This window comes from Penicillium roqueforti, assembly GCF_015533775.1.
Source record: "Penicillium roqueforti strain LCP96 04111 chromosome Unknown scaffold_03, whole genome shotgun sequence".
Taxonomy (NCBI): Eukaryota; Fungi; Ascomycota; class Eurotiomycetes; order Eurotiales; family Aspergillaceae; genus Penicillium; species Penicillium roqueforti.
Window position 1 is genome coordinate 568,825 of NW_024067567.1, and position 26,192 is coordinate 595,016.

Here is a 26,192-nt window from a genome sequence, read left to right on the forward strand (position 1 = left end):
ATCATGACTGCCCTTGTCCTATTACCTAGCGATGAGGTACCTCAAGACCATCTTCCTACCAACAACTCCAACCCTCTACGACTAGGCCCCGGCCTCCGTATCCTATCACAGCCCTCTTCAAATGGGTCCAATCATGTCTTAACAGCAACACAGGCCGGTCTGTTGACGACCGATGCGAAACGAAACACCGTCTCGCTTCTTTCTTTCCCGAATCGCCGATACATTCCCACCGTCAACGACTTCGTCATTGCTCAGATCCACCACTCCAGCGTTGATTTCTTTCACTGCATGGTAACTCCACACACGGCTCACGCGCTTCTGGGTCAGCTGTCCTTTGAGGGCGCATCCAAGAAGACAAGGCCAATGTTGAAGCAAGGCGAGCTGGTGTATGCCCGGGTACAGTCCGTGGGACTCGGTGCCGGCGCCGAAGTTGAACTCACCTGTGTCAACCCAGCAACTGGCAAGGCTGATGGAGGATTGGGACCCTTGACAGGTGGAATGGTATTTGATGTTTCAACTGGTATGGCGGCCCGGTTGATTCGAGCAAGCTCCACTTCTGCCGAGAACACGGATGCAATTGAAGGGCTGGCTGTTCTTTCTGAACTTGGAAAGAAGCTGGAGAGCTTGGGAGGATTTGAGATTGCAGTTGGCCGCAATGGAAAGGTGTGGGTGGACTGCTCTATCGCTGCAGAAAGTGCTGTCAAGGTCACTGTTGCAATTGGGCGCTGTCTACAGGAGACCGATCAACAAAATCTTCACACTCATGACCAAAAGAAACTAGTGATGAAAATCCTAAGGGATATGAAGCTCGTGTCCTGACTGTGTCAGTAGGACCTAGAGTATTGGTTTCACGACTTGCATTTGCTTCTTATGTTCTTTATGCCAGCATGTACACTATTAATGCAATCATGAGCATGATACCTGCCAGCACTGTGTTCAACGAATGCTCAATGTCTGAATACATAATAGATTTGTTATGCAACACTGTATGGAATACATGAGTCTCCGTAAAGTTGTACAATGGCCAGCCATTATTTGGGACTGTTTAATAATTCTGCTTTATATTTTTAGCAAATGTTATCTTAGTCTCAAGTCCTTTCTTCGTTGTGATTCTATTGTTCTCCTACAACCATCGACAATTGTACTGTAGCAATTGATATAGTTCCACATAGGCGGTCAGCTTCAGCGGTGAACCCAATTGCCGCGCTGCATGCTGTAAATTTTGAAGAAGCTTGGTCTCTCCTTTTCATTGCAGCAGCTAATCTTCCCCCCTCCCTACTCATTGTTGCAGCTCATTGCCATGGGAAATACATCTTCTCAGCTCGAACCATACCCTGAAATTGCTGACGATTTTGGAGATATCGGTTGGTGAAATCACTTGATCTTCACGCGACTCGGTACTAAAATTTGCAATCTGACAGTCCCTGAAACTCCCAATCCCCCCAAGGTTGGCGGGACGAAGAAAAATAATAAGGAACACATATCATCAGAAACCGAAGCATTATCTCCAGTGATTGGGAAAGCCTATGGTACAGAGCGCCTCTCAGAATTAGACTCGAACATGTCGAATCCTTCAAAGCGAAAGCGCGACTCTGAACCTGAGCGCAAAAAAAAGATCAAGAAGCCTCGCAAATCAGAAAAGTCCGTTGCCGAGTCACCTTCACCAGAAAGAAGCTCAACCCGCTTTGAAATTGCTATTCACAATGCCCCCACTCCCAGCCAACCCACTACATCAAAGCCTAAGTCTTCGTCAAAGAAGGTTCGCAAGCAGAATGGCAAAAACTTGAATATCCTCACTTCATCCACTGCTCAACCTACTCTCGAATCAACGGTTGCAGAAGGACCGTCCGCTGTAAAGCAGCTGGCTGCCACCAAGCGAACTCCAGCCCCTGACTCGCCCAACACTGAGGATAGCAACACGCCAGGAGGCAAGACCAAGGGAGTTAGAAGCTCGCGCATTAGGGAGAGGGACAATTTGAAAATTGGCTTCTATACGCCGGATGAAGTGCGAAAAATCGAAGCGTACAAAGTCAATGTCTGTACCATGCATGGCATTCCTAGTGCCAAATTCGACGAGATGGTTCAGCATTCTGAGCGTACCCGTGAATTAAGCGTCGAATCTCCATTCTTCTCATATGGCATCCTCAAAGGCGACTTTTGGGACGAGATCTACGCTCTTCTTCCGGATCGTGATCGGCGATCTGTATACCGATTCATGCGTCGACACTTCCAAGCTTCGGCTCAAAGGGCACACGAATGGTCGAAGGAACAAGATGATGAGCTTATCGAGCTCCACGCCCAACACGGTCCGAAATGGACTTTCATTGGTAAGCTCATTGGGCGCAGTGATGACGATGTCACTCAGCGCTGGAAGAACAAGCTCGAGCACCAGAACACCATGAACCAAGGTGCGTGGTCGGAGGAAGAACACAAGATGTTCCTTGACGCCGTGGAATCAACGTGGGTCACCATGAAGCCAATGCTTCCCGATAAGGCAGGCAAGGACATGTACGAGCTGGATGAGCGCCTCATTGTATGGGGTAACATTAGCAAGGAGATTGGTTATGTGCGGTCTCGACAACAATGTGCAGACAAATGGCGCAAGATCGTGAAACAGGTCATGGTCCTGCGGGCCAATGGCCAGCCAGACGCGGTGTTCGATCCCAAACTCGCTGCTAAGAAAAGTGCCCACTGGAACATGAGATTGGAGACGCAAAGGAAGAGCTCTCAATTCGTGAACGAGGATACTGATGACGACGAGGACATGATAACTACCACCCCGAGCTCAAAGCCCCATGATGAGGCAGCACCATCTTCCATTGTCAATGCCAATGCCGAGTCTGACCACGAAGCGCAGTCTAAAGAGGGTGAGCCCAACTTGCCCGCACCTCTCAAAAATGATATGAAGTCAAAATTTAAGCGCAAGCACAATGAAGATTCCGCGTCCGGTCCCATCGAGAAAGCCCCGTCATCTCCCGGCGCCCCCCAAAAGAGCAAGGAGGAGAGGAAGCGCGAGAAGAAGGAGAGGAAGGAGAGGAAACGCGAGAAGAAGGAGCAACGAGAGAAGAAGAGGCAAGAGAAAGAAAAGGGAGAGCAGATTGAGCAAGAAGTCCCGGAAGACAAGGCCGCACGCAAAGAGCAAAAGTGGAAGAGGAGGGAGGAGAAGAAGAAGCGAAAGATATTAGAAGAGGAACGTCTCGCTGCCGAGGAGGCTAACCAGGCATCTGGCAGTAATGAATCCCCTAAGGAGAAGAAAAAGTCCAAGAAGCAGAAACAAGCTTCCATTGGCAGCCCTACCTCTTTGGTCAAGCCCTCTCATTCTGTTGTCGAAGCATTCCCATTGCCCACATCACCTGTTTCTCACGGTGCTGATGCTGTCGATGATGAATATGACTCAGACGGCGGAGATGAGGACAGCGAAGTTTACTTCAAGTACGAGAGTGACTCGGAAGAGCTGTGAAACTTCATGAAATGAAGATTTTGCCTTTGCTATTGCTTGCTTTCTAGATTCAATTATACACTTGTTTGCTAGGATGTCAATTCTTATGAGAGCAAGCAGTAGAAGAAATCTTCCATAAAAATGTAACGGAGATTGACTATTCAATCCAATAAATGCAACAAGTGTAATCATGAATGCAATCGCTCTCCAATGAAACCCACCGGGTCAACTATAATTCATCTTTGCGGTCCTCGCCAGTCTGCACAAACTCAACCCCAGCAGCAGCCTGCTCGCCAGCAACGCGACTCGCCAAAGCCGCAATCTCATCATCATAGACCGTCCATTCAGGAACCTGCCTCCTAGCCCTCTCTAGCTTAGGCTCCTTAGTAAGAGGATTGTTACAAAGGTCAATAGTCTTCGCCACACCTAAATCTTCATCCGAACACCAAGTCTCACACCAAAGCCACTCCTGCGGCAGACTATGGATGGGAATGTGATGCTGCATGTGGTTGGGCAGGTCCTGGTCGAGATTGCTGAGACTGTTTGGATCCGACGAGAGCATCTGGTATTGGCCGCGCAGACGGTCGCCAGCAGCAAGCGCGCGGAAGCGGTTCAAGTCGACGACGTACAGCGCCGAGATGTGGTAAGGCTTGCCTCGGAGGAAGGTGGACCAGTATCCTTGTTTCCAGAAGCGGAAGCCTTCCATTTCGGTTCGAGAGTCACCCATCGGCGTGAAGCCGTAGGGCGCTTCTTGGAGGTCGTGGGTGACAAGTTCGTACATGTCGGTGCGCACAATCTGATCCGCGTCGACGAAGATTACTTTGTCCAGGGAGAGGGGAAAGAGCACATCCAGGAAGAGAATCTTGTACCCCCAGATCTCGCGTTGCTTTTCTTTCTGGGCGCGCAGCCAGTGCGGCCACTTGTATGTTACCATCTCGTATGAGAAGCCGTATTCGCGGGCGAGAGAAGGGAGGAAGGCGCGGAAGGATGGGGAGAGGAATTGCTCGATGAACCAGAATTTGACGGTGTGTTTGGTGTGTCGCATCACTGAGACCATCATGATGTTTAACATGCGCTCATAGAGGTGTCCACTAGCTACTGAGAAGATGTTGATATCGGCGTGCTGTTCGCCTCCGCTCTTGGACCCGACACCAACACTGGAGAGGACGTCAGATGCAAAGTTGAGTCCTTTGGCAAAATAGTCCATCTTTGAGCCTAGCTGGACTCCTGTCTCGAGAACATCGTCTTCCTCGTGGCCTGGCTTTCGCGACAGTCGAGGGAATAGCGTCCGACCATGGAAGGATAGCAGAGCAACCTCATTGTTCTCGTCACCGCTCTGCGGATTGTATCCTAGACCACCAACGCTATCGATCTTGAAGATCTTCTCGCTACGTCCGGGCTTCAAGTTGATCTGCCACAAGCCTGGCTGTGCCTTGAACTGGAAGTATCCCAGGTTGGCCATGATGATAGTATCGGCGAAATAGGGGTTGTTCTCAGTGCCCAAGATAAGCTGGACACCTCTAGGTGGAGTCTTCGTTGTAAGATCACGAGAGTGGCCCTCGATCAGAATGTGCTCGAGAGCGTAGACGGCATCAACATCAGTACCAGACTTGACCGAGCTCAACTTAATGTTATCCAGGTCGTAGACTGATTCACTGGGTGCTACGAGCCAAGATGACGGCACATCCATGCTCAAAGTCAGCAGTGCTTCGACTGGCACGCCAGTGAATGACGCCTGCGGCCGAGCCAGAGCCCCCTTATCCGTGAAAGATGGCTCTGATTCCAAGACATAGCGGTAGAATCGCTTGACTGGCAGCTCCGTGAGCTCTTCCTTCGGGTTCAAGAAAATCTTCAGTTGAACGCCGGAGAGTTCGGACAGTACCTTCAGAATCGGCGACCATCGCTGGGCAACCTCGGATGCTGGGTCAAGGCTAACACCAACGTGAATCGTGGGATCATCGGAGTTGGAAATGGTGATAACAGAGTGCTCCGTCCTCCATTTACCGGAGACGTCCATTCTGAAATCAGGAGTATTTTCGAAAATGCCCTCAGGGACATCAGAGATGGTGGAAAGAGCCACAAGCGATGTCAATTTAGCGAAATCGAGCGGGTTTGAAATCTTATCCGCGAATCCGAGTTCCTCAACAGCCGCCGCAACAGAATCGAGGCGTTTCACCCGTTCGTAGGCAATCAGTTGGCTCATCTCTCCCACACTCAACGGATGTTCCTTCTCAATAGGGCCGACTGCTCTCCCATTGACAACAAGTCCCTCAGTGCCAGGGTTGAATCCAAGTTCTTTGGCCAGGATTTGGTGCAAAGTTTGAATGGTAGAGATATCTTGGACTTCAGTCTCGAGATTACCGGATGCAATCTTAGCCAGTACTTGGTCGATAGTTTCCTCCTTCGCAAGCGAGATATAGAGAGTAGCGAGATTCTTGGGGGCATCATCCTCGGCGTCCGATGCCGCATTGTGCAGCATCAGAATCTCCACGTCACTGTTCTCATTTCGAAGATTAAGAGCATCGGTAAGTAGTTTCACACCCGCCTCTGACTCGAAATCGCCCACAACTATCATATGAGTGCTCTCTAGGGCTCCCTTGTCTGAGAGAACACGAGTCTTACTCAATGCATCTTCATCCGAGGCAAGAATATTAGCGATGTCCACAATCTGTACACTCTTGGGATCCTCGGGCATGAGGAAAGTATTGCGTTTCGCGAATGCGTCAGCTAGGAAAAACTCCGGAAGCCATGTGTCCTCCTCGAAAATTCCCTGAACAATGCCTTGCTGGATCAATTTCAAGTCCTTGCTGATCTGTACGCTCATTCCCTGCATCCAGTTGCCTTCTCGGGAGACAGGGATACCGTTCACTAGAAATTGAGGTGCGTCGCCCGTCAGACTCAACCGACGCTGGTAAGCACCAGTTTGGGACACCACAGCGTCATACTTTTCACTCTTCAAGACTTGATCAAGAGACAGAGCTTCGTGTTCGTCAACCAGGTCGCGTTCTCTAGTCGCAGACTGGAAGCATGATTTGTCTGGGAAGCCCATTTTGCCTTTCGCGGCATACTCTTGGAAATATTGCACAAGAGACTCTATGCCATATGCATCAGAAAGGTAATGCGCTACCTTCAGCTGCGCAATGGACTCTGGCGACGAGATGGTAGGTACCAAGCCGAATCTCACAGGGATTCCTCGGTTGATGAAGGCGTGCAAGTTTCCAGCAACAAGCATCATGTGTTCTGGATTAGACGAGTCCATAGAAACAACGACATTGTGCAGATCCCGGCTCACCGGAGGCAATTGTCCCGGGTAAGAGCCGGCGATGTACTAGAATTATGTTAATATGAATTCCGTCCAATAGCCATACGAAATAAGTACGAACCCCCTCGATATCACCACGCCAGGACTCATATCTCGAGTCCTTTTCCAGATTGTTCATCCAAATGATAACCTGGTTCCCTTCTAAATTATCCCGGTAGTCATACCGTTGCTCCTCGCCACTAGCTTGAGCTTCAGTGAGGAGTCGATGTGACAGTAACTTCACGACATCATCCGCAGAGAGACCGAGGCCGCGGAATTTCTCAATCAATTTCCTCTCTCGGCGAAGATGTTCAATAAGTGAGAATGCGTCAATCTGTTGTTTGTCCATCTGCACACCGTTGATCCACATGGCATTGTAACCACCAGGAAGCATTTTTAACCGGTTGTGGCGGATCTCTTGTGCCATTTCCCCAGTGGAATTGTGGGCAGCTACTATCGATGAATACTTGGGGAAATTTTGGGACATCTTGATCAATGTTCCCAAAGGATCAGCGCTGTCCATAACGTAGCCCGCAGAGTTCAAGCCTAGACGGGTCACATCGGAGGAAGACAGAGGCCGGAGGTCACCTGGAGCATCTTCCTTGGTCTCATCCGGGTCAGTTGGAAGACTTTGGGCGCCCTTTTCTTCGAGCTGCTCTGCATCACGGTCATCAATAACAATGTAGTCCGTTCGCTTCAAAGCAAGCTCCACGCCGTATCCAGACACAAACAAGGGACGAGAAATCCAGTGTTGGGGAGGTCTATAGCGTACACGGTACGAGACTTGTCCCTGTTTTGCCATGTCGCTCAGGGTTTCATGAAAATCTCTGAACATCGGAGAGGTGATATCTGCGTACAGAACGGCCGGAGGGAGCGATGCATCGCCTAGGACACGATCAAACGGTAGCTCTCTAGGATCCCTAAAGGCACAAATTCAATGTCAGCTATTAGAGTCCATGCGACACGAACAAAGCTCTACCCACAATTCTCCGACAACGTCCTGCTGTGCGCGCTCCATGGTAGAAGAGCAATACTGCTTTCCTTCCGAGTGAACCCACACGGGACACACCGCATCTTGAGCCACCATCAAGGACTGCTGAACTGAGGTGTTATAGAACTGGAAGTGCGCCTCAATACGAGGCGCCGATGATCGGACCGAAAGCGATAATTTGAACGAGGAAAGACCCTCCGGAGTCCGAATATGGCCGTCATCCTTCACAACTGTCAAGAAGCGGTCGTAGAGCTCCTTCTCAGTTGTGAGGTCCTCAAACGTCCCATCGGCGATGCGATCCAACAAAGGAAAATAGGCGGTGGAGTTTTCTTCTGCAGCAGACTCCCTACATTGAATTAATTAGCCATCATATTGACATATATATCCCAGGCGAGAGATCACTCAATGTGCAACGTACAGGAGCTCGACGAGGTATGGGGCCGAGTCAAAGGAGGCTTGGAGCGCCACGTTCACGGCTGGACTAGCATTGGCAACCCAGCCTGGTAGCAGAGCTCCGACGACGGCATACCACTGCCAGGGAATGTGAGATCCCGTAGGAACCCTCATTATCGCGCAATGTAGTGTGAGAAGGCAGTTGTGTATATCTGTTGTATGGTATAGGGGATAGCCTCGTATCAGGCGAGCCGTATGTGATGCAGGGTGGGCTTCCTAATTAGCAGATATGCAGGTCAATCCATTTACAATCATCACGCCCCAAATAACCAGGGATCTCAACAAAGACGGCAGTGAGATCGAGAATGAATCTGCTGATCTGATCTGGACACTTGGGAAGTTTCGCTATCTTATCGCAGCTTCTACGGCGGACTGAGCGGCAACTGGCGCAACCCCCAATCCCCGAGTATACCTAGATGGCGACTACATATTCTACCCCGCGTTGTATCGCATTGGCTACAGTAGTAAGATCCTATGTGTATCTATATCTACTGGATGAGAGATGGGAGGGAGAATGATAAAGATAAAGGTAATAATAATTGTTTCAAATCCAGTGAACTGGACGCTATCGTGAAGACATTAAGTCGTAAATCAACCCCCATATGCTTTCCGTCCAAACGCCTTTTTTTGTTCCGAAACATACTAAGGTAAGTCACATAAGTGCAGCCAGGCTGGCTCTGCACAACAGAGGCCTAGCATTGGCATAGTTGGAAGCGAATGCTCCCTCTCGGTTTTGTGCTTGCAGGGGGGCGACTGCAGCGAGGATGAAAGAAGAGTAAGGGATGACCGAGTCGAGTGCTAGAAATCAAGGGGAAAGGGAGGGGACGTTGATTCCCCTCCCTTGGCTGGGCTTTGGGTTTTTCTTTTTTTTTCTTTTTTTGGTTGCTGGTTTGCTTTGGTAGGAGTTGCAGAGAAGTTGCGATTAAGTGGCCTGGCCGATGCTTTCGGCCGCCTCGGTAGCGCCGACTGCCTTGCGAGCTTGGGCTTCATCAATCAAACGCCGGCGCTTGTCTTCGGTCAAATCGAAAGATATATTTGCCTTGAACTTTGGTGGTGTCTTGACACTCTTGATGCTCTTAGTGCTGCTCTTGGCGCTGCTAGTCGGACTAGTGAGTTTTCCGAGGGATTGCATCTTCTTCAGACTGCGCGCAAACTCCTTCTGCTGCTCCTTCTTGGGATCCTTCTTCTTGCCCCATGCTGACAGGGAGGAAAATCGTTCCAGGAACGAACCATGCTTGCTAGTGCCTATGGTCGGTTCCGGGAAATGAGGCAGGGGCTTTTCGGTGTCTGAAGAGTGCGAAATAGTAGGACAGGGACCGAAATCGACGCCGAAGCTGATACCCGAATCGGTGCGGCGCTGCACGCCAGACTTGGTAATTTGACAAGGCTCGTTGATCAAGACACATTCGTCGATCATCTCGAGGGCTGCGTTCATGTATCGCTCAATGGTGGCATGCAATGCAGGCCATCCATTCTCATCACCGGGTGCAGCGCCTTGCTGTATGATAGGTTCCACGATTGAAGGATCAGCCTCAAAGGTGGTAATGTATTTGAAAAAGGTATCACGATAGAGCCCAAGGGTGGCAGTCGACAACTGCTGTGTTGGGGTAGAGCTGTCTCGGTGGACAGGTGGGAGTAGAGTGTTAAGAAGAGCAAGGCAGTTGGCTTTGTCGAATGGCTCGAGCATCATCTGATTGACAAGAACCTGAGAAACAAACGTTAGACACACAACTCGCTATTCCGATCTCGGGATAAAACTTACCCAGCGACGCAGGCCGATATAGACTTGAGTGTACAGAAAATCGATCGTGCGTGCCTTGTTGCTGATGTTTTCGTACCAGGTCAACAAGTTAGGATAATTGCGAGCCACCTCCGAGTGCTCAGGGTCCCTTGCATCCTCTGAAGTTACGTTGAGTCGGTTGAAGGCGGCATCAATCTCCTTTTTCCAGCGATTTTGGAGGGTTCTGATGTAATCAAGGGCAGTCAAAGCCTGGGCAAAGTCGACTTCGGACAAATCCAAACAGAAACAGCGGCGCACAAATGAGATAATGAAGCTGGGAGGGAGCGCGCAAGGTTGAGAAGGCACTTCGGCGACAGTCTTGCTCAAACAGGCACGGAATTCGGCATTAGTGTCATAAGAAGGAGCATCGACAGAAGACTTGGAGTTGTGGCCTTTTTTGGACCAAACGGTATCGCGGAAGATGGAGGGTGATCGAGGAATAAATGAAGGTGTCATTGTGCTCTTCGACGGGTGGCAATTGAGTTCGTATGCAGCACGAAGGGAAATTTCGTAGCTGTCAGCGTAACGCAAGCAATGATCAAAGATCCACGTCAATGCTGTCCCGTCGGGTGCATCCAATGTCTCATAGTAAGGGTCTGGAGACATGCTATGAATATTTTGAAGGACTGGTGTCGGGACAAGAAAAAGTGTTTTAGGGATAAGATAGGAAGAGAGAAGAAACGAATGCGAGTCCAGTGGCCAAAAGAGCGATATTTATGAGTCGTAGCGGCTGGGATAGCTCAAAGGCCGTCAAGGGGTAGCTGGAGACCTGATAGGCCCAAAGAGGAATAGAAGACTGATGGAGGGGACCCGGTTGGTCGGATCAGCCCTGGGGTACAAGGAGGCCAACAAAGAAAGAAAAAGCTTTTGCGACTAGCGAGTACTTTTGTCTCTAGGATATCCCTTGAGAAATAAACCAATCACGACACGGGATCTGTTGGATCTCCTGCACGCCAGATCTGATGTATGCAAAAAAAACGCAAGAAAGCGGCTTCAATGGCTAGCTTCCGGCTGAAACGTGAGACACGTCTTAACTCCCTTCAAGGATCGAGTAGAGAACGTTAAACAGAGAAAGGACCAAAGTGGCTGGGAATATGAGACCAAGTGAATGTAGAGGGAAGTCAAGGAGAGTTGAGGAGGAAGAGTTCAAAATAGTTCGGTGGAGGGGAACAGTCCCATACAAAAAGGCGCGAGCTGCTGCCCTTTGGCTGGACCATTCTACAAGGTGGAGACGCACTCGAGCGCAAAAGTCCGCGAGAATCAAAATCTGGAAATCCAAATTGTTTAAATGATTTATTGATTTTTTTATTTATTTACATTAATCATTTAAATTGTTTTTCTTTTTTCTTTGCGTGTGATTTATTTTTATTTATTATTTTTCTTTGTTTAAATCAATGAAACCCATAATTTAATCAATTTAACTAAGACAAACCCCTCCCTATCCGAGTCCAGATCCATGGATTCTGTTTTTTTAAAGCTACTCCACCTGCACCGACCCGCTGGAACATGTCATTAGCTCCGATTCCTATGGTTTACCATTGGCGTGGAATGCTTCAGAGACAGCCGTTGACCCCACTAGCCTACGTTGAACACCTTTCCTCTTCAGGTAGGTTCCAAGCCAAAGAGCCTAGCTCACATTTATGATTGGATTATCATCCCCCGTGCCTTTCCGGAGACGACTAGTGCTGTCTTGCATTTAAGGCTCCAGTGCACGCGGAACCCTAACGTTGTGACCGGGAACTGGGGGAGCCGTTACGCCTACCAAATATTTTGGCTCTGTCATATTCACCAGTGCAGTGTAATGTTCTTTATGCAGAAGGCGACAGGTCAGTTTAGAAGAGGCGATTTCTCGGAAATTTGCCTCCGTGTCAGCTATGTATTACCCTCAGCTTATGTCTACCATGCACTGCAAGCAGATCTTTCCAGATTGTGGCTCATGTTGGCCACGTACCTTTGTGAAAATCTAAAAACAACATACACAGACTATTTTTTTCTCTGTACCCATGAGTGTCCATTATTATTATAGTACAGCATGAACCATCCTGTCGCCCTATCTATTTTCAACCCTTCAATTCATAATACGTAGATCCGATGAACAGTTACGATTGTGTTGGCTTCGATCGCCTATGGGCCCCTGGATATAGTACATACACAATATGGAGTATGTATACCTGCAACTTCTATATTGTGTTCATATATATCCCTGGTGATGAACCCACTTGTGACCGTTGCATTGGGCACTCGAAAAAGGAGCCGTTGGAGCAGTCACACGGGATAAAGCAAATTTTATATATACAAGAGCTAGAATATCCTCAGTGCTTTTAAGTCAATCATTCATCTGCAGACAGCCGGAGTTAATAGACATTACCTATGGTCTTCCACAGTAACCTGACTACGATACTACTGTCAGTAAGTGCCTAAGGCATACTAGTCTAAGGCGTTTTTTGTTCGCCGATGATACTCCGTAGGTCCACTTTCCAACCTTCAGGATTTGCTACATCAACTCAATTTGATACTTGGGATTCTTAAAAGTGAAGATCAAACATCAAATATGCACATGATCTAACTTTCATCATTGAAACAGGCGAAACAAATTAACACTGCCCAGTTGACCCACCAGCCCGCCAATTTGGCGACCTTCCCAAACTAGTTTGGTGTACATCACTGCCCAGCTTTCAGCTCGAGGTGTATGTCGATCCATCAAGCCTAGATGTGTTGATCGTCAACGCCTTGGTTCACATTCGATGTTATACCGTAATCCGTACTCCATATGTTGACCAGCCTCAGGGGAAAATTTGCCAGACCATCGGGGGCTCACGTGGTGATCGCCCTTATTGTACTCTATATGGAGTACGGAGTGCTCCGTACCCTACTCCTTACTCCGTCCAAGATATGGATATTGCGAGAACCAGCTACCGAATACTCGGGTCAACAGACACTTTGGACCCTCTTTGCCTCGATACCTACATACATAAGATGCCGCAACGGTGCTTTGATCAACTAGAATGTACGGAACACCTATCAAAGCCATTCCTTAAATATTGGACGAGATGCCCAAGCGGCCCCTTGGGTATCTACAATATAGAAGGAACTGCCTGTTCATATCGATGTTCTCCACTTTAAACTATATAGGACGGAGTCCGGAGTGGGAAAAAGTACCCCTTTACACATCAATCGCCCTTAATCTGAATAGGCCTTAACTGAGCATTCTCGATGCGTGTGCTCCATACGGATAGTCACATAAACCGAGAGACCAGGATCACCTGGTTAGAAGCCCCATTCAGAATCATAACAAAGATCACACTGCTCATCGCCGTTCGAGATCTGCAGTCCACTGCCCACTAGTCTCTTGAATTACGGAGTGTGGTTATGAGCTAATATCTTCTCTCCGAAACGCAACAAGCCGGTGTAGGTATTACTAGGCGATAAGGCGTGTTCCGGCACCTGGAAACTCCATCCGATCAAAAGGACTTCTGGCCCACCCAAATAGATGACCATGCCTGTACTCCGTACTTAGGTCCACCCTGCCAAACACAAAGTATTGCTCAATGACCCCATACCCGGGCCCAGTGCTGGACAGTAGGCCTGCTAGCTTAGTGAAAAAAGAACCTGACAGGAGTCTGGGCGTTTGGATCATGGTAACAGTTGAGTACAGTATGTACATAACTTAAGCCAACGTCTTTAATGCGGCTCAGGAATGTGGAGTAGGCTTTCAAGTCAACCTTACTTCCCTTTCAATCGAAAGTAGAAAGTATACGGAACATCACCGGTCTGCAGCACACCGCGGGCCTTCCGAAGCGAATCGCTAGGTTTTCTCCTTTACACTCAAGTACATCAACAAGTGCATAGAGCTACATAATTATGTGGATGATCAGGCTACTGATATCAAATTAGTGAGAAGGTGCTACCTAATTAGGTATCATACAGTTTGCCGATCTACTTTGGAGAAATACCTAGTTGTAGCTTCCCAATTCCCAATTAGGCAGGTTCAACAGGCGATGACATAAGCAGACCACATCACCTGGGCAGGCGGCCGGCAGAAAAAGGCAGACGATAAGACGTGCAGCTCTAATACTTCGACTTGATTTTCCAAATTTTCATTCGTGCAAGGCATATATTAGCCATGGCAAAGGGGCTATTGGAAAGCAAGCTCCAGTTTGAGAAAAAGAACAAAGACCTTATTAGACTCCCAAAACGTGCGCCTTCCCATCCGATCGCCTAAACGGCCAATGCTGAGAACCGGGGATCACAACTGCTGACTTTTGGATAACAGATGCCAAAGTCGAGAAGCGTCCTATACCTCATGCCCCAGTCGCATCCCCATATGCTGGCGCATTAGTACCTAAGATTGTCTATGTGTCTAAGACTACGCCATTCATGAGCGCCGTCAAGCGCGTCCAGAAACTCCTGCTGCAGGCCGAGAAGCGCGCCACAGCAAACATCAATCTCGAGGATACGCGCAAGAACGATAAACAGATACTCGAGGAGTTGTCGAAGATACCAGAGAAGCGAGAGAAAGTTTTTGTGAAGGCGACAGGGCGGGCTATTGAGAAGGCGCTGAACGTAGCCAAATGGTTCGAGGAAAAGGAAACCGAGTACACAGTCTGTGTCAATACGGGGAGCGTGGTTGTCGTGGATGATATCGTCGAGGACGAAGAAATTAAAGCAAAAGAAGAACAGAAACGGCAACGGCAGCAAGAGCAAACCCCAACTGACCAGGGAGATGCGGCTTCTAAGCCGGAATCCAAGTCAGCCGCAAAGAAGAGGAAACGTCAGGCCGCCGCGGTAGAGGATGATGCCGAGCTCCCCGAGAGCCGGATAAGGTGGATCAAAATGGTTGAAGTCGCCGTCAGCCTTAAGTGAATTCGCTTGCGGTCACCCCGACAAAACTCCTACGATTAGTCGGTCATCCGATTGCACGACCATCATCTGCTGGATGTTCAACTCCAAGGCTTCACACCCATTGCTGCGAACCAACTATGAGCCTGTGGCCAAGCCCAGAATTACCCGCTAGAACATTGAGTACACGCACATCCTGCTGAGTGACTACGATCCAAATGGAACGCTGATGGTGACTATACACCACCCAGTAACCCAGTTCAGGAGATTTTTATCCTGAATTCCTGTTCTGGGTTGCAGTCGAGCCCTCAAGCCTTTTTTTACCACCCTCACCGCTCTACAGGTGCAATATCCACATTACAGGTGCGGAAGGCCCTTGATCAGGATCAGTCAAGGAACAATTTGTTTGCCCTTAGGTTATTAGCCTAGCGCAAAATCATGTACATTGAGAGTATACTTCAGAAATAAACTCTGATTTCCCCAGAGCGCATGCTCCATCCAACCGACTTGACGCACTGTATATGCTGGACGGACTTATATGGAAAATGAAAGAGAGGGAGATAGGACTATAGGTTGAAGGTACTACTCCAATAAGAAAAGAGGTTAAAAGAGGGAGAATGATCGAATTTGCCAGCGAATAACAAATGGCATGAATAGAAAACGACATAGTACGAATAAGAACTCCTTGATACGCTCACAAAGCCCTGTGCTGACATGACATGATGAATGATAATGCCTGAAAACCCTTTGTCGAACGAAACGTTTCAAAGAGAGGCTGCAAGGAATGTATCCTGCTTTTCCCATCATGTACAGACAAAAGAGAAAGAGAGATGTCGACCTATAAAAGGGTGACAGGCTAATAGTAACATGGTAGGAGGTAGAAGAAGAACGAAGAAAAAGGAGATGGCAAGACAGAGGGGGAGGAACGGACGTCGGAGAAGACGACCAAGAAGGAGATTCCCAAGAGGGATCTCGAGAAAGTCATCAAAAAATTCGTGAGATAAAAGAGACAGTGTGGGCTAAAGGGAATATGCTCCGAATATGAAGACAAGAAGATGGTCCTCAAGCGAGACAAGAATCAGCACATTCATCGCCAGAAAGTCGTGACTGGCAAAGACTGAAAAAGATAGAAGACAAAGTCAAATTATGCAAAGGGCCTATGCAATAGAAATAGCCGTCAAAGGGATAGGAAAGCGAGGCCAGGCTGGTTTATTTGTCGATCTTTTGCCAACTGTTGAGATAGGCCATCAGGCCTACTCCCAATAAGACCACGCCAAACATAGAAGCGTAAGGACTTGCTTCTTGTACATAGTTGTATCGATGGCGTTGTGTTGCAAAGGCTGTGGCTGCGGTTGCAGCATCCATGTCCTTATTTTGCGAGGTGACCGAATCGGAGCCCTGCATCGATGGAGTCTTCGTCTTGGAATCCGTTGGAATATCATCGCTCGTAAGCGACTGTTCTGCTAACCCATTGCTTGGCTCGCAATCATGCGTATCGGTTTTCTTGTCAAGCGCCGTGGCTGATGCCTTCTCGGCGCGTTCCTGGCGCAAGGTTTCAATCATTTCGTTCAACGACTTGCGAGACTCCGTGGTCTCATCTTCAGCCTTCTCAGCTCGATCTTTAAAGAATGCCATTTGCTTTCTCATCTCTGCCATCTCCTCCATCATAATTTCCAAGCGAGTCTGAAGTTCAGCAGTCTTGTCTTCCACAGGAGCGTCTGCCTGGCTGTTGTCGGGAGCAAGAGTTTCCGAAGGATGGGTGCCGTTAACCTGTACGGTTGCTTCTGGATCGTCCTGTTCCTCCTTTCTGTCTACGCCATTCTCTGGAGGTGGAACAATGCCGTTTTCGACTTTGACTTCAACATCCAATGAGCGCATCTCCAATTCATTGACTTTGTTTTCTGCCAATTTACGAGCAGCCTGCTCTTGGAACAGCAAATTTTCTAGTTCCTTGACACGTGTTCCATGGGTTTCAATCTCTCGCTTGGCAGAAGATAGCGCCTCGATGAGATTCAATATCTGACTAGAATCGCGGGAGACAGGAGAACCTGTACCACTCTTCGGTTTTTCTGTATCGCTGCGCTTCAGCGGTGAGAACGGCTCTGATGTACTTCGTGACAACGCGTCGGGTTTCTCCGGCAGAGGCTGTTGAGGTGGAGGGGCAGGAGGATCCGAGAATCTGGAGAAGGAGTCGACTCGAGGCATTTTGGGCCGACCATTCATCTGGCGATGAGAACTGTTCTCCAAAGGAGAAGGCTTAATGAGCTTTTCTTTCTCTGCATAGCCTGGTTTCATGATCGTCGTCAAAAATTCATCTGCTTGAGAAAGATCTGTTGTCTGTTGCTTTGCGGATTTCAGTTCGCCCTGGAAAAAATCAGTGATATGTAGTATACAGATAAATTGTGATACACACCGTAAGCCGCTTGACAACCTGTTCGATAGAGATTGGGGAATTCCAGTAGTTCATCTGCCGTTGTTGATGCAAAGCATTGAGCTGATTGCTGGCAACACTCTGGGCAATTCTGCTACTCGCGTTGCTACCGGCTCTACCGCGCGTATGAGAAAGCGGTTGGCTCAAGGGAGAAGGAAGAAGGCCTCCCCCCGAGGCAGGATCCAAGTCCCCAAAGTTCAGATCAAGGATACTAGGAGTAGTGCCATAAGTTCCGGCATGCTCAACCTTAGATGAGACTTTGTGATGGACGATGGTGGATTGATCTTCGCTGACAATGTCAATACCCAGCTCTAGGGTATCGCTTTCTCGCAGTTCGTGCGGCTCTGACTCCCGATTTTCGGGAGACAGTCGGTGACCGTTCACAAATGTCCCGTTTGAGGATTTGACGTCTCGGATCCAGATTTTGCCAGATTTATCGGCCCATACCTCAGCATGCTGTCGAGAGAGAACTTTGGAGTCAAAGAAACCATTGAGAGGCGTAGGCACCGTCTTGGCATTTGTTTGGCGCCCGATTCGTAGGACGTCGGGATAATATGGTACATTGATCTGTTTCCTGTCAAAAGTGCCGTTCATCGGCAAAAGAATCAAAATTGCTAGATTCTCTGAGGGTGGGCCGGTTGGCGCACGGACGCCATTCTGCTGCGATGACTGGGGCATCTGTTGCGATGGGACGATGTTCAGAGGCTGGTGCATTGCGGACATTGTCGACGACGCACTTGGGCCCGACGAGAACGCAGGCACCGCCTGAGATCGCGCGTTTGTCACCCCTGATACCGGCTCGGATTTCGAGCTAGGCCAGATATTTTTCGAATACTTCTTTTTTGATGACGACCAAGTCTCTGATTCACTGGCCGAATTCTGCGCGGCATGGGTATCTTGGGAAGGGGTGGTCACAGTAGATGCGGAGGAGACCGAAGAGTTCGACCCTAGAGAGGACGAGGAGTTTGAGCGTTGAATGTGTTTCCGTGGCATGAACATCCGTGACACGTCGTCCGCATTCGCTGAAGACAGAGCTCCTTCTCCTCCGTTACTAGAGCTGTACCATCCCAAGCGAGACCCCGATTCGACACTAGGTGGAGATGCCACGGCAGTCATAGAGAAGGATGCGAATGGTTCAAGGGAATGGAATATCTAGACGGAGCACGGAGCGCGTCCACGGTTGCGAACTGTAAAAGGGGCCGTAGGCCGTCTTCTGAGGAGGTCTCAAGTATAAAAAGAGGACGTCTAGTAATGTTGGTTTATGCCCGGGGGTTGGTGATATTGAATGCGCGCAAGGGTGATTGAAACTTGGGTCGCCCGACTAAAGTCAAGACGGTCGCGTTAGTGCTGTTTAGGGAGAGACAAATAGATTGACTCCTAGGTCGAGGTCTTGCCTCGACCCCACAAAAAATAGTTGTGTATTTGGAGTAAGAAGTGGACTCACTTTAGAATTGTGAACTGAGAGATATTTAGGAGGGAATAAAATAGGTGCTTCAAGACCAAGGAGTTGTGTGGAGGTCGGAAATCGTGAGCGACCGGGCTCACGCCAGGGCAATGATATAAGCACAAGACGGGACTGCCGCCTCGGCGCAGGCTTCAGGCAGCCCTTTAAAAGACGTAGCGAAAAAGAAATCAGAGACCGAGGATAGTTGCCATGAGGGAACCCACGCAAGAGCGCAAGAGTGCCATTTGTTTCCTACGCCCTTGATGCCGCCGACAGGCAAAATGGGTCACGTGCTATACCGGCACGTGTGCGATTTCAAGCCCGTTAGGGACTCACGTGACGAAGGCGGAGAAGCATCAAGCCGGGGAGGAAAAAGAGCTTGTTCCTTGACTCTCACAACGAGATCTTTCATTCGGCTCAGCGCTGTTGCATGCTGTTTTTAATCTAATTCACAAGCTTCTTTTTAGCTTTCCATAATGCCTGTGGTTGCCGGACCTCCCGCTCAAGCGGGCCCAGGGGGTGCTCCCTCAACTTTGGAGAAGAGTATGTCATCTACAACCTAGTGATATAGATCACCCTCCGCGTGGTGTCCTTTTTCCTTGGGTACTATATATATATGGTGAACCAAGTATGCTGACATATTCCTAGTGAAAATGGGCTGCCTGATGGGTTCCAGTACGTGATCACAAAACAACCGAGCCTTGTTCACCAAGAGCTTTTGCTAACATAGCTCCCCTTTCAGCTGTTGGTGGTATCATGGGCTTCATTATTGGTTGGTCCCACTTAGTCCCCGAATGAAGGTGTGCATGATAAGCTAACTGAAACAGGAACTGTGACGATCTTCCAATATGGCGCTGGCCCCAACGGTGTTATGCGGACTCTCGGCAAGTATATGCTAGGTTCAGGCGCCACTTTCGGGTATGGTTGACTCCTTGAAAGCTTTGAAGTTATACTACTTTGGTTGAGAATCACTGGCTAATCAACTTCCCTTCAAATAGACTCTTCATGTCCATCGGTAGCGTCATCCGCTCTGAAGGACCTCACAACGATGCCTGGCTTCGTGCTCGGGGCCCCCCAATGATGCTCCCCCGACAGAGTCCCCTCCGGCCAATGCGCCAGTGAACACAGTTTTTCTCGCAGTCTTATGGCTATGTTCGGGAAACATGCGACATGACCACTCCTTGGCGACGTCCCTTGTACGATATAATCTCTATGGTTAAGAGATACTTTTTCTGGTGGTTTCGAGAGAGGACAACTACCCAAATATGGCTGTGACGACAAGTTCATGGGTACTCGCTACTTAAACACGCGATGTACATAATCTAGCAGTACCCAGAACATGAATGTTGAAGTTCAATTGTCTCAGTTGTTCCATGTGAGGCGTTGTCGTGATAATATATCCTTTTTTTTCTCTGTTACACGATTCAATCCTGTCCTTGGAAAGAAAATTCCTCTGTGATTCTGTGTGGGGACGGTCCAATGATGTGAGAATCCAGCTCAAAGGGGCGGGGGATCAATCTACGAGGTCAGAGATTCTATGTATGGGCTAGTCTGGCTACCCTTGTTGATTAAGTCCAAAGTCAGGGCAAGAAATCTGGTTGGTTCTGAATACGACCACGTTGATTGTCAATCTTTTAGTAAAACCACAGCCAACCGTCATATTATTTGACTGGACTGGCATCTATTTTGTCTCAAGACGTGGCTTGATGCCCAGGCTAGGCAGTATGTAAGGCTATAACCGTCTTGTCTTGATCATAGCCACCAAACTATAGAAACCCCCTTTAAGAGGAGCCATCTCTACCTACAAGTAGCTAACAGGCAGCTGTACCAGCGATTCAGTTCTGTTTGTTTCCGTTTGTCTGATCCTGAAACCAGATGCAGACGGATGTTAGATTGCTGTTCCAGCCGCTCTCGGGGATTTAGAGATTTAATCCTAGATTATTCCAGTTAGGGACCGTACTGTTTGCCTTGACATGTGCAGGTACGCGGTAACGGTAAGTAGAATGTCATGTTATATGGAACTTTCTTTATAGAGAGTAGGTGAAGATCAATATCAAAGTACAGACAACGAAGGCGAAGTACGGTCACGGTCGCAGTTTGAGAATAGAACCTATATCACAGTGTGATAATTAGGAACAGGATTATTCCCTTATTACTTATCCTCGAACAAGTCACCGAAACATAGTCAGCCCCTTAGATGTCCACTGCACGGAGTACAAAGTAAGTAGTAAGGCATGTCTGCCAACTAAGAGCATCAACTTACGGTGTAGCCAGGTAAATTCCAGTCTGATCTGCATGGTCCAACCAATAATGAAGCCATTTTGCCGCCTCGGCCTAAGTCTACAGCCCGGTTTAGTTTGGATAGCCGCTAGGACACCCTTCTCCCAGCCCCCTGGCGCAGGAGGCACCTTTGACATGATCAGTGCGTCTATCCAATAAGCAGTCGCTCAGTCAATAACGGGTCTTTGGTATAGGAATGAGGCTCAGAATGGGGGAATATATAAAGAACCACCTCTGCTAGTACCCTGCTAGAGAGGTTTTACCCAGAACCTCCGTCCCACCTCCCATCATGGCTACTCAGCTAGCATCTCCCCTTCATTATAGCTGTACTTTGATAGCAAGTCTCTACATTGTAATATGCATTTTATTTTATCGCACTCCGGTAAAGAGAAGAAAGACTCGCTCCAAGCGCCGCAGTCGACCTCGAGTTATCTTGGCTAGCTTGATCGTTTTCACATATGTCAGTCAAACGGCCTTGAAAATCACCACTGATGACCTGGACAGTTCTCAGCCATTCTTGGTGCATATGACCTCTCAAGCGGTCATATGGACGGCACTGTGGCTACGACAGAATCCTTCCAAGTACGAAGTGGCTGGAAGCTCGTTGGTCACCGCTGGTTTCGAAATTCCACTCCTTGCGCTCTCTTTGTGTCCCAAGCCGAGACAGTGGGTACCAATCACGCAGCTCACCATCTCAGCGGTCCGACTTGCCCTGCTTGTCTTTGTGGCAAGTGCGATTCTATTTGAGACTAGACAGAGGAAGAAAAAGATATCGGAAGAGTCGCGCCCTTTCCTAAATGGCAATCATACAAGATATGGCGCAGCGAATGGCAACGACTCGGAAAATAGCAGCGTGGACTCCAAGAGCGAGAGCGATTCGGACACCGGCAAGAATAAGAATGATGCAGCCATGCGCAGGAAAAGACTCCGCAATGACAAGTTGCAGTCATTTAAGGGTTGGTTGGAATATCTGAAAAGCTTCTCGATCTTTCTGCCATACTTGGTCCCCAGAAACAATCGCAAGGTCCAGCTTTGTGTTGCCACCAGTATCTTCTGTTTAGTATGCCACCGGGCTCTGAACATCCTCATTCCTCAGCAACTAGCAGATGTCACCGATAGCATCTTTGCCAACAAAACCCCATATGCTTCACTGGGAAAATGGGCGCTGCTGCAGCTCATCAGTGGCGGAGCTGGGCTAGGATTGATCGAGGCACTTGTCAAGATTCCTATCAGGCAGTTCTCTTACCGGCAGATCACTGCTGCTGCCTTCAGCCATGTCATGAATCTGTCAATGGACTTCCATATCGAAAATGACTCGGCAGAAGTTATGAAGTCCATCGACCAAGGTGGAGCGCTGAACAGTCTGTTAGAAGTTGCCATTCTAGAAATCATCCCGACAGTGATTGACTTGGCTATTGCATGTGTTGTTTTCTATTTAAAGTTCAATATCTACGCGTCCTTGCTGGTGGTGATAGTATCTATTGCTTATGTTGCGACGGAAGTCTTTACCTCTAACTGGAACATCGACGCCAGACGTGATGTTTCACAGACACAGCGAAACGAAACTCGGATTATGCATCAGGCCGTACAAGGCTGGCAGACTGTTACATACTTCAACCAGTTTTCGTACGAGAGGTCTCGCTTTGCGGAAGCGGTTGACCTCGCCTTGAAGGCTAGCGCCCGTTTCGGTCAACGCCGAGCAATAGGCAGATCACTCCTGGACTTACTCAAACCAATTTGCTTCGTTGGTCTCTCCTCGCTCATCGTACATGAGATTTCTGTGGGACGCGCCTCCACGGGAGACTTTGTTTTCTTCATTCAGTATTGGTCTTCGCTCATCTCTCCTTTGGCCTACCTCTCCGCGCAATATCGCTGGCTTGTCTCTGATCTAGTTGATGCGGAGCGGCTACTCTTCCTGTTTCAATCCAAGCCTAGCGTCACTGACAAGGAGTGTGCGATGCCGCTGAAGCCTGGTGATGGCCGTGTTTCGTTCCACCATGTTGACTTTGCCTATGATTCCCGGTTGAAGACTCTCAAGGATGTGAATATCTCTATCGAACCTGGGACAACAGTTGCACTGGTCGGTATGACTGGTTCAGGAAAGACAACAATCCTTAGACTCCTTCTCCGACTTTACGATGTTACTGCTGGTCATATTGATATTGACGGCCAAGACATCCGCGACATAAGCCTCAGCTCACTACGTCAGACTATCGGTGTTGTGCCACAAGATCCCGTCTTATTCAACGCATCTATCATCGAGAATTTGCGGTATGCCCGGCCCTCGGCTTCGGATGAAGAGATCCACGAAGCATGTCGTGCCGCAGCTATTCACGAGAAAATCCTCACGTTTGTGGACGGATACAACACCACAGTCGGAGAGCAGGGTGTCAAGTTGTCTGGCGGTGAACTACAGCGGATGGCCATTGCTCGGGTTTTCCTAAAGAAGTCACCGATTCTCCTGCTGGATGAAGCAACGAGTGCCGTAGACTCGAGCACGGAATCGGACATCCAGACTGCGTTGGACCGATTGAGAGCCAAGCGAACTACGTTTGTCATTGCCCATCGACTTTCAACTATTTCCAGCGCCGACCGGATCCTTGTTGTGCATGAGGGACAGGTTGTCGAGAGCGGGTCTCACCAAGAGCTGCTGAAGAAGGAGGGTGGAAGATATCAGAACCTCTGGCGGAATCAGTTCGGGGACATCAAAAATGAGAAGCCTGCGTTGTAAGCGAGAGAACTGGAATGATTGAAGATGACAAGAATGGGGAAATAGTTGGGAAATGAGCGAGTGCAAATGTGATTGACAATTCTGACATGCTTGGTCTTTACTTTCGATACTACATACAATACAGTCTTTACCTAGAGGTCTACGACGTAGAATCATCGCACATCAAAGACCAAATGTCAATGGCCACGAGTTCTCCGAGTTCTCCCAGAGGAACCTAGTGTCTAGAGACAACTTTGATTGATATCGGGCTCTGTTGCAGCGAAAATGATGGTATTTTAAGGACCAATGAACTGGTAATGGGTACTGATATATATTTCATCTAACCATGACAGTATTGGTCTCAACGCTATTTCCAAAGCACCGATTTACAACCAAAGCTAAAAAGAGACTATTTAACCTATCATGTGTAGGATTTGAGTGCCTCTAATTTGAACCAACTACTTTGTGCAATCTTATTGAACAAAAAATAAGATTGAGCGCTAAACACGAGAAGGAAAAGAGCGAACCCCTTTCCCCCTTCCCTTTTTTTTCCTGTCCAAATGACCCTAGACGGATGAGTACGGACAATGGAGTGGATAATGATCATCTTCAAATTTTAAGTCGATCGACACGACAGAGTATACTCCGTAGTAGGATTTGTCGTTGTGTTCCAAGTGGAGGACACAGGGCTTGGCGAGCCCAATGAGCCCAGAGCCCCTGAAAAAGACACCTCTTATAATGACATGGTGCCAACACATAACACCATGTGCCAATGTAGTTATATGTTGTAAGGCTAAGAACACGAATGAGTGAGCATCGAATGACTCACCTCCTCCCCAGACTCTACGCCACGGAGTCGAGATTCCCAACACAGTAGGCCCGAGCGACGATCGTTTTTCGTTCCTGAATAGAACCACGGAAACGATCTACAGAGCCTTTAACATAGGAAGTAGTACTCCGTATGTATAACACAAAAAGTTTCTTTCTAAATAGTGTGGGAACCGGGCAAATTGCGGTAAATTTCAGTATTGGGGCGAACCACCGGAACCATTTTAAGGCAGGTAAGATGTCAGATCAGGACCCAAGTCAATTCCTCCATAAACTGTCTGTAATTGTTATGTCTAAGGTTGTTCTTCCTGCGCATGACGCCAGGGGTCCGGAAAAGACGGAAGTGCCCGCGAGGGAGTGAACACTTGCAGTAGCATGTGATGTCCAGCGAGAATCGTCATTCTAACTATCACTCTAGGGGTAATAAAACAGCAAAACAACAAAGTAAGCAAAATAAGCAAAGGCGCCACTGGAAACAGTTCTGAACATAGGAAGTGGCGTAATTACACCGGAGTATACGGAGTACGAGGCGAAGAATTCTCGTGTTTGCTGCACCAAGGGACACAGTTTGAAATCACGAGCAACAGATGTAAATAAGCCCAACTATGGCATTTAACTACTCTTCATACGATAATCACAGACTTTACCCCTGGCGTCTTTGTTGTAGAGTCTGTGCGGAAAACCCTTTGGTATTTAGGGCTTCAGATGTTATAGTTCGGTCTGAATGGAGCCCAATCTTCCAGGGTCGTGTTCAATGGACCAATAGGAAGGTTATGTTTCACTTGCAAATCAAACAATAATACAAGAGAGCAAATACAAGACCAAAACAGAAGCGCCACAAGACTTCTTTGACTGAATGGCTCTTTTCCCCAGGTTCGAGACTTTATTTAGCCCCGGCCATGCCCTAAATTTCCTTTTTTTTTTCCCTTTTTCCCTAGACGCAGAGATTTCTCTTATATACACTCGTTTCAGTCACTCTTTATACTGTCTGAGCAGCGCTCCACACGATCTTTATTGAATCTCTCTTTTGACGCTCACTCTTTTGCGATCAAATTTGAAACATCTATTCTCATCTTGGCGCCATATCAACGCTTCACCAATCTTAAATCCAATTCAATCACTTTGCTCCCTCTTCCGTATTGATATCTACCTTCGAATCAATTCGCAAAATGAAGTTCACCACCATCGTCGCCTCCCTTTGCCTAGTTGCGGCTCCATTCGTCGCCGCAGAGGAGACCATTACCTCGACTGCAACCACGACCGTTACTAAGACTCTGGTTCGCGTCAATTCGGTGACCCCAACTCCTACTCCCATCACGACTTCCATCACGACTTCCGTCGCGGGTACCATGGCGAGTACCATCGCAAATCCTAGCCCAAGTCCCAGCCCAAGTTCCAGCGCGAGATACCTGAGCACCATGTCTGTTTCGACGTCGACTCCCCTCTCTCGTGTGGCCTCCACTACTTCTGCTGTTCCAGCCGCCACCTCCATCGGCGCAGCGGCCAACATTGGCGCCGGCATGCCAGCTGCCTTGGCCGTCGCTGGCTATATCGTTGTGATGGTGGGCCAAGCCTTGTAATTACAATCGCGCCTTCTCGGCAAGAAGCCTTCATGCAGGCAACGATCATGAATTGGAGCCACTGCCATACTGCGCCCAGTTCATACTGCATGACTTGCTGCCTTGTTGATTGCCGT

General features: G+C 48.5%; 9 protein-coding genes across 9 annotated transcripts; 6 read left to right on the forward strand and 3 right to left on the reverse strand.

Annotated features, from left to right (window-relative positions):
• Positions 1-3: 3 nt before the first annotated feature.
• On the forward strand, positions 4-819 carry LCP9604111_2644 (exosome non-catalytic core subunit RRP40; the record flags this gene model as incomplete). Its single annotated transcript, XM_039070144.1, has 1 exon — positions 4-819. The coding sequence occupies one exon, from the start codon at positions 4-6 to the stop codon at positions 817-819; it is 816 nt and encodes a 271-aa protein (XP_038931396.1).
• A 481-nt stretch (positions 820-1,300) lies between these two features.
• Positions 1,301-3,460, forward strand: LCP9604111_2645 (MYB DNA-binding domain protein; the record flags this gene model as incomplete). The annotated part of the gene is made up of 2 exons (XM_039070145.1): positions 1,301-1,364; positions 1,422-3,460. 2 exons carry the CDS (start codon positions 1,301-1,303, stop codon positions 3,458-3,460), a joined length of 2,103 nt encoding a protein of 700 aa, XP_038931397.1.
• Positions 3,461-3,668: 208 nt separating this feature from the next.
• Positions 3,669-8,298, reverse strand: LCP9604111_2646 (putative UDP-glucose:glycoprotein glucosyltransferase; the record flags this gene model as incomplete). Its single annotated transcript, XM_039070146.1, has 4 exons — positions 3,669-6,767; positions 6,823-7,660; positions 7,724-8,077; positions 8,150-8,298. The coding sequence occupies 4 exons, from the start codon at positions 8,296-8,298 to the stop codon at positions 3,669-3,671; spliced, it is 4,440 nt and encodes a 1,479-aa protein (XP_038931398.1).
• An 808-nt stretch (positions 8,299-9,106) lies between these two features.
• LCP9604111_2647 (uncharacterized protein) lies at positions 9,107-10,570 on the reverse strand (the record flags this gene model as incomplete). Its single annotated transcript, XM_039070147.1, has 2 exons — positions 9,107-9,889; positions 9,947-10,570. 2 exons carry the CDS (start codon positions 10,568-10,570, stop codon positions 9,107-9,109), a joined length of 1,407 nt encoding a protein of 468 aa, XP_038931399.1.
• A 3,517-nt stretch (positions 10,571-14,087) lies between these two features.
• Positions 14,088-14,827, forward strand: LCP9604111_2648 (ribonuclease P subunit p20 family protein; the record flags this gene model as incomplete). Its single annotated transcript, XM_039070148.1, has 2 exons — positions 14,088-14,160; positions 14,238-14,827. 2 exons carry the CDS (start codon positions 14,088-14,090, stop codon positions 14,825-14,827), a joined length of 663 nt encoding a protein of 220 aa, XP_038931400.1.
• Positions 14,828-16,012: 1,185 nt separating this feature from the next.
• LCP9604111_2649 (uncharacterized protein) lies at positions 16,013-18,350 on the reverse strand (the record flags this gene model as incomplete). The annotated part of the gene is made up of 2 exons (XM_039070149.1): positions 16,013-17,167; positions 17,217-18,350. The coding sequence occupies 2 exons, from the start codon at positions 18,348-18,350 to the stop codon at positions 16,013-16,015; spliced, it is 2,289 nt and encodes a 762-aa protein (XP_038931401.1).
• An 804-nt stretch (positions 18,351-19,154) lies between these two features.
• On the forward strand, positions 19,155-19,800 carry LCP9604111_2650 (MGR2/ROMO1 family protein; the record flags this gene model as incomplete). Its single annotated transcript, XM_039070151.1, has 5 exons — positions 19,155-19,221; positions 19,327-19,353; positions 19,421-19,450; positions 19,506-19,596; positions 19,677-19,800. The coding sequence occupies 5 exons, from the start codon at positions 19,155-19,157 to the stop codon at positions 19,798-19,800; spliced, it is 339 nt and encodes a 112-aa protein (XP_038931402.1).
• A 1,447-nt stretch (positions 19,801-21,247) lies between these two features.
• LCP9604111_2651 (ABC transporter ATP-binding protein) lies at positions 21,248-23,689 on the forward strand (the record flags this gene model as incomplete). The annotated part of the gene is made up of 1 exon (XM_039070152.1): positions 21,248-23,689. One exon carries the CDS (start codon positions 21,248-21,250, stop codon positions 23,687-23,689), a length of 2,442 nt encoding a protein of 813 aa, XP_038931403.1.
• Positions 23,690-25,665: 1,976 nt separating this feature from the next.
• LCP9604111_2652 (uncharacterized protein) lies at positions 25,666-26,076 on the forward strand (the record flags this gene model as incomplete). The annotated part of the gene is made up of 1 exon (XM_039070153.1): positions 25,666-26,076. The coding sequence occupies one exon, from the start codon at positions 25,666-25,668 to the stop codon at positions 26,074-26,076; it is 411 nt and encodes a 136-aa protein (XP_038931404.1).
• Positions 26,077-26,192: the final 116 nt, after the last annotated feature.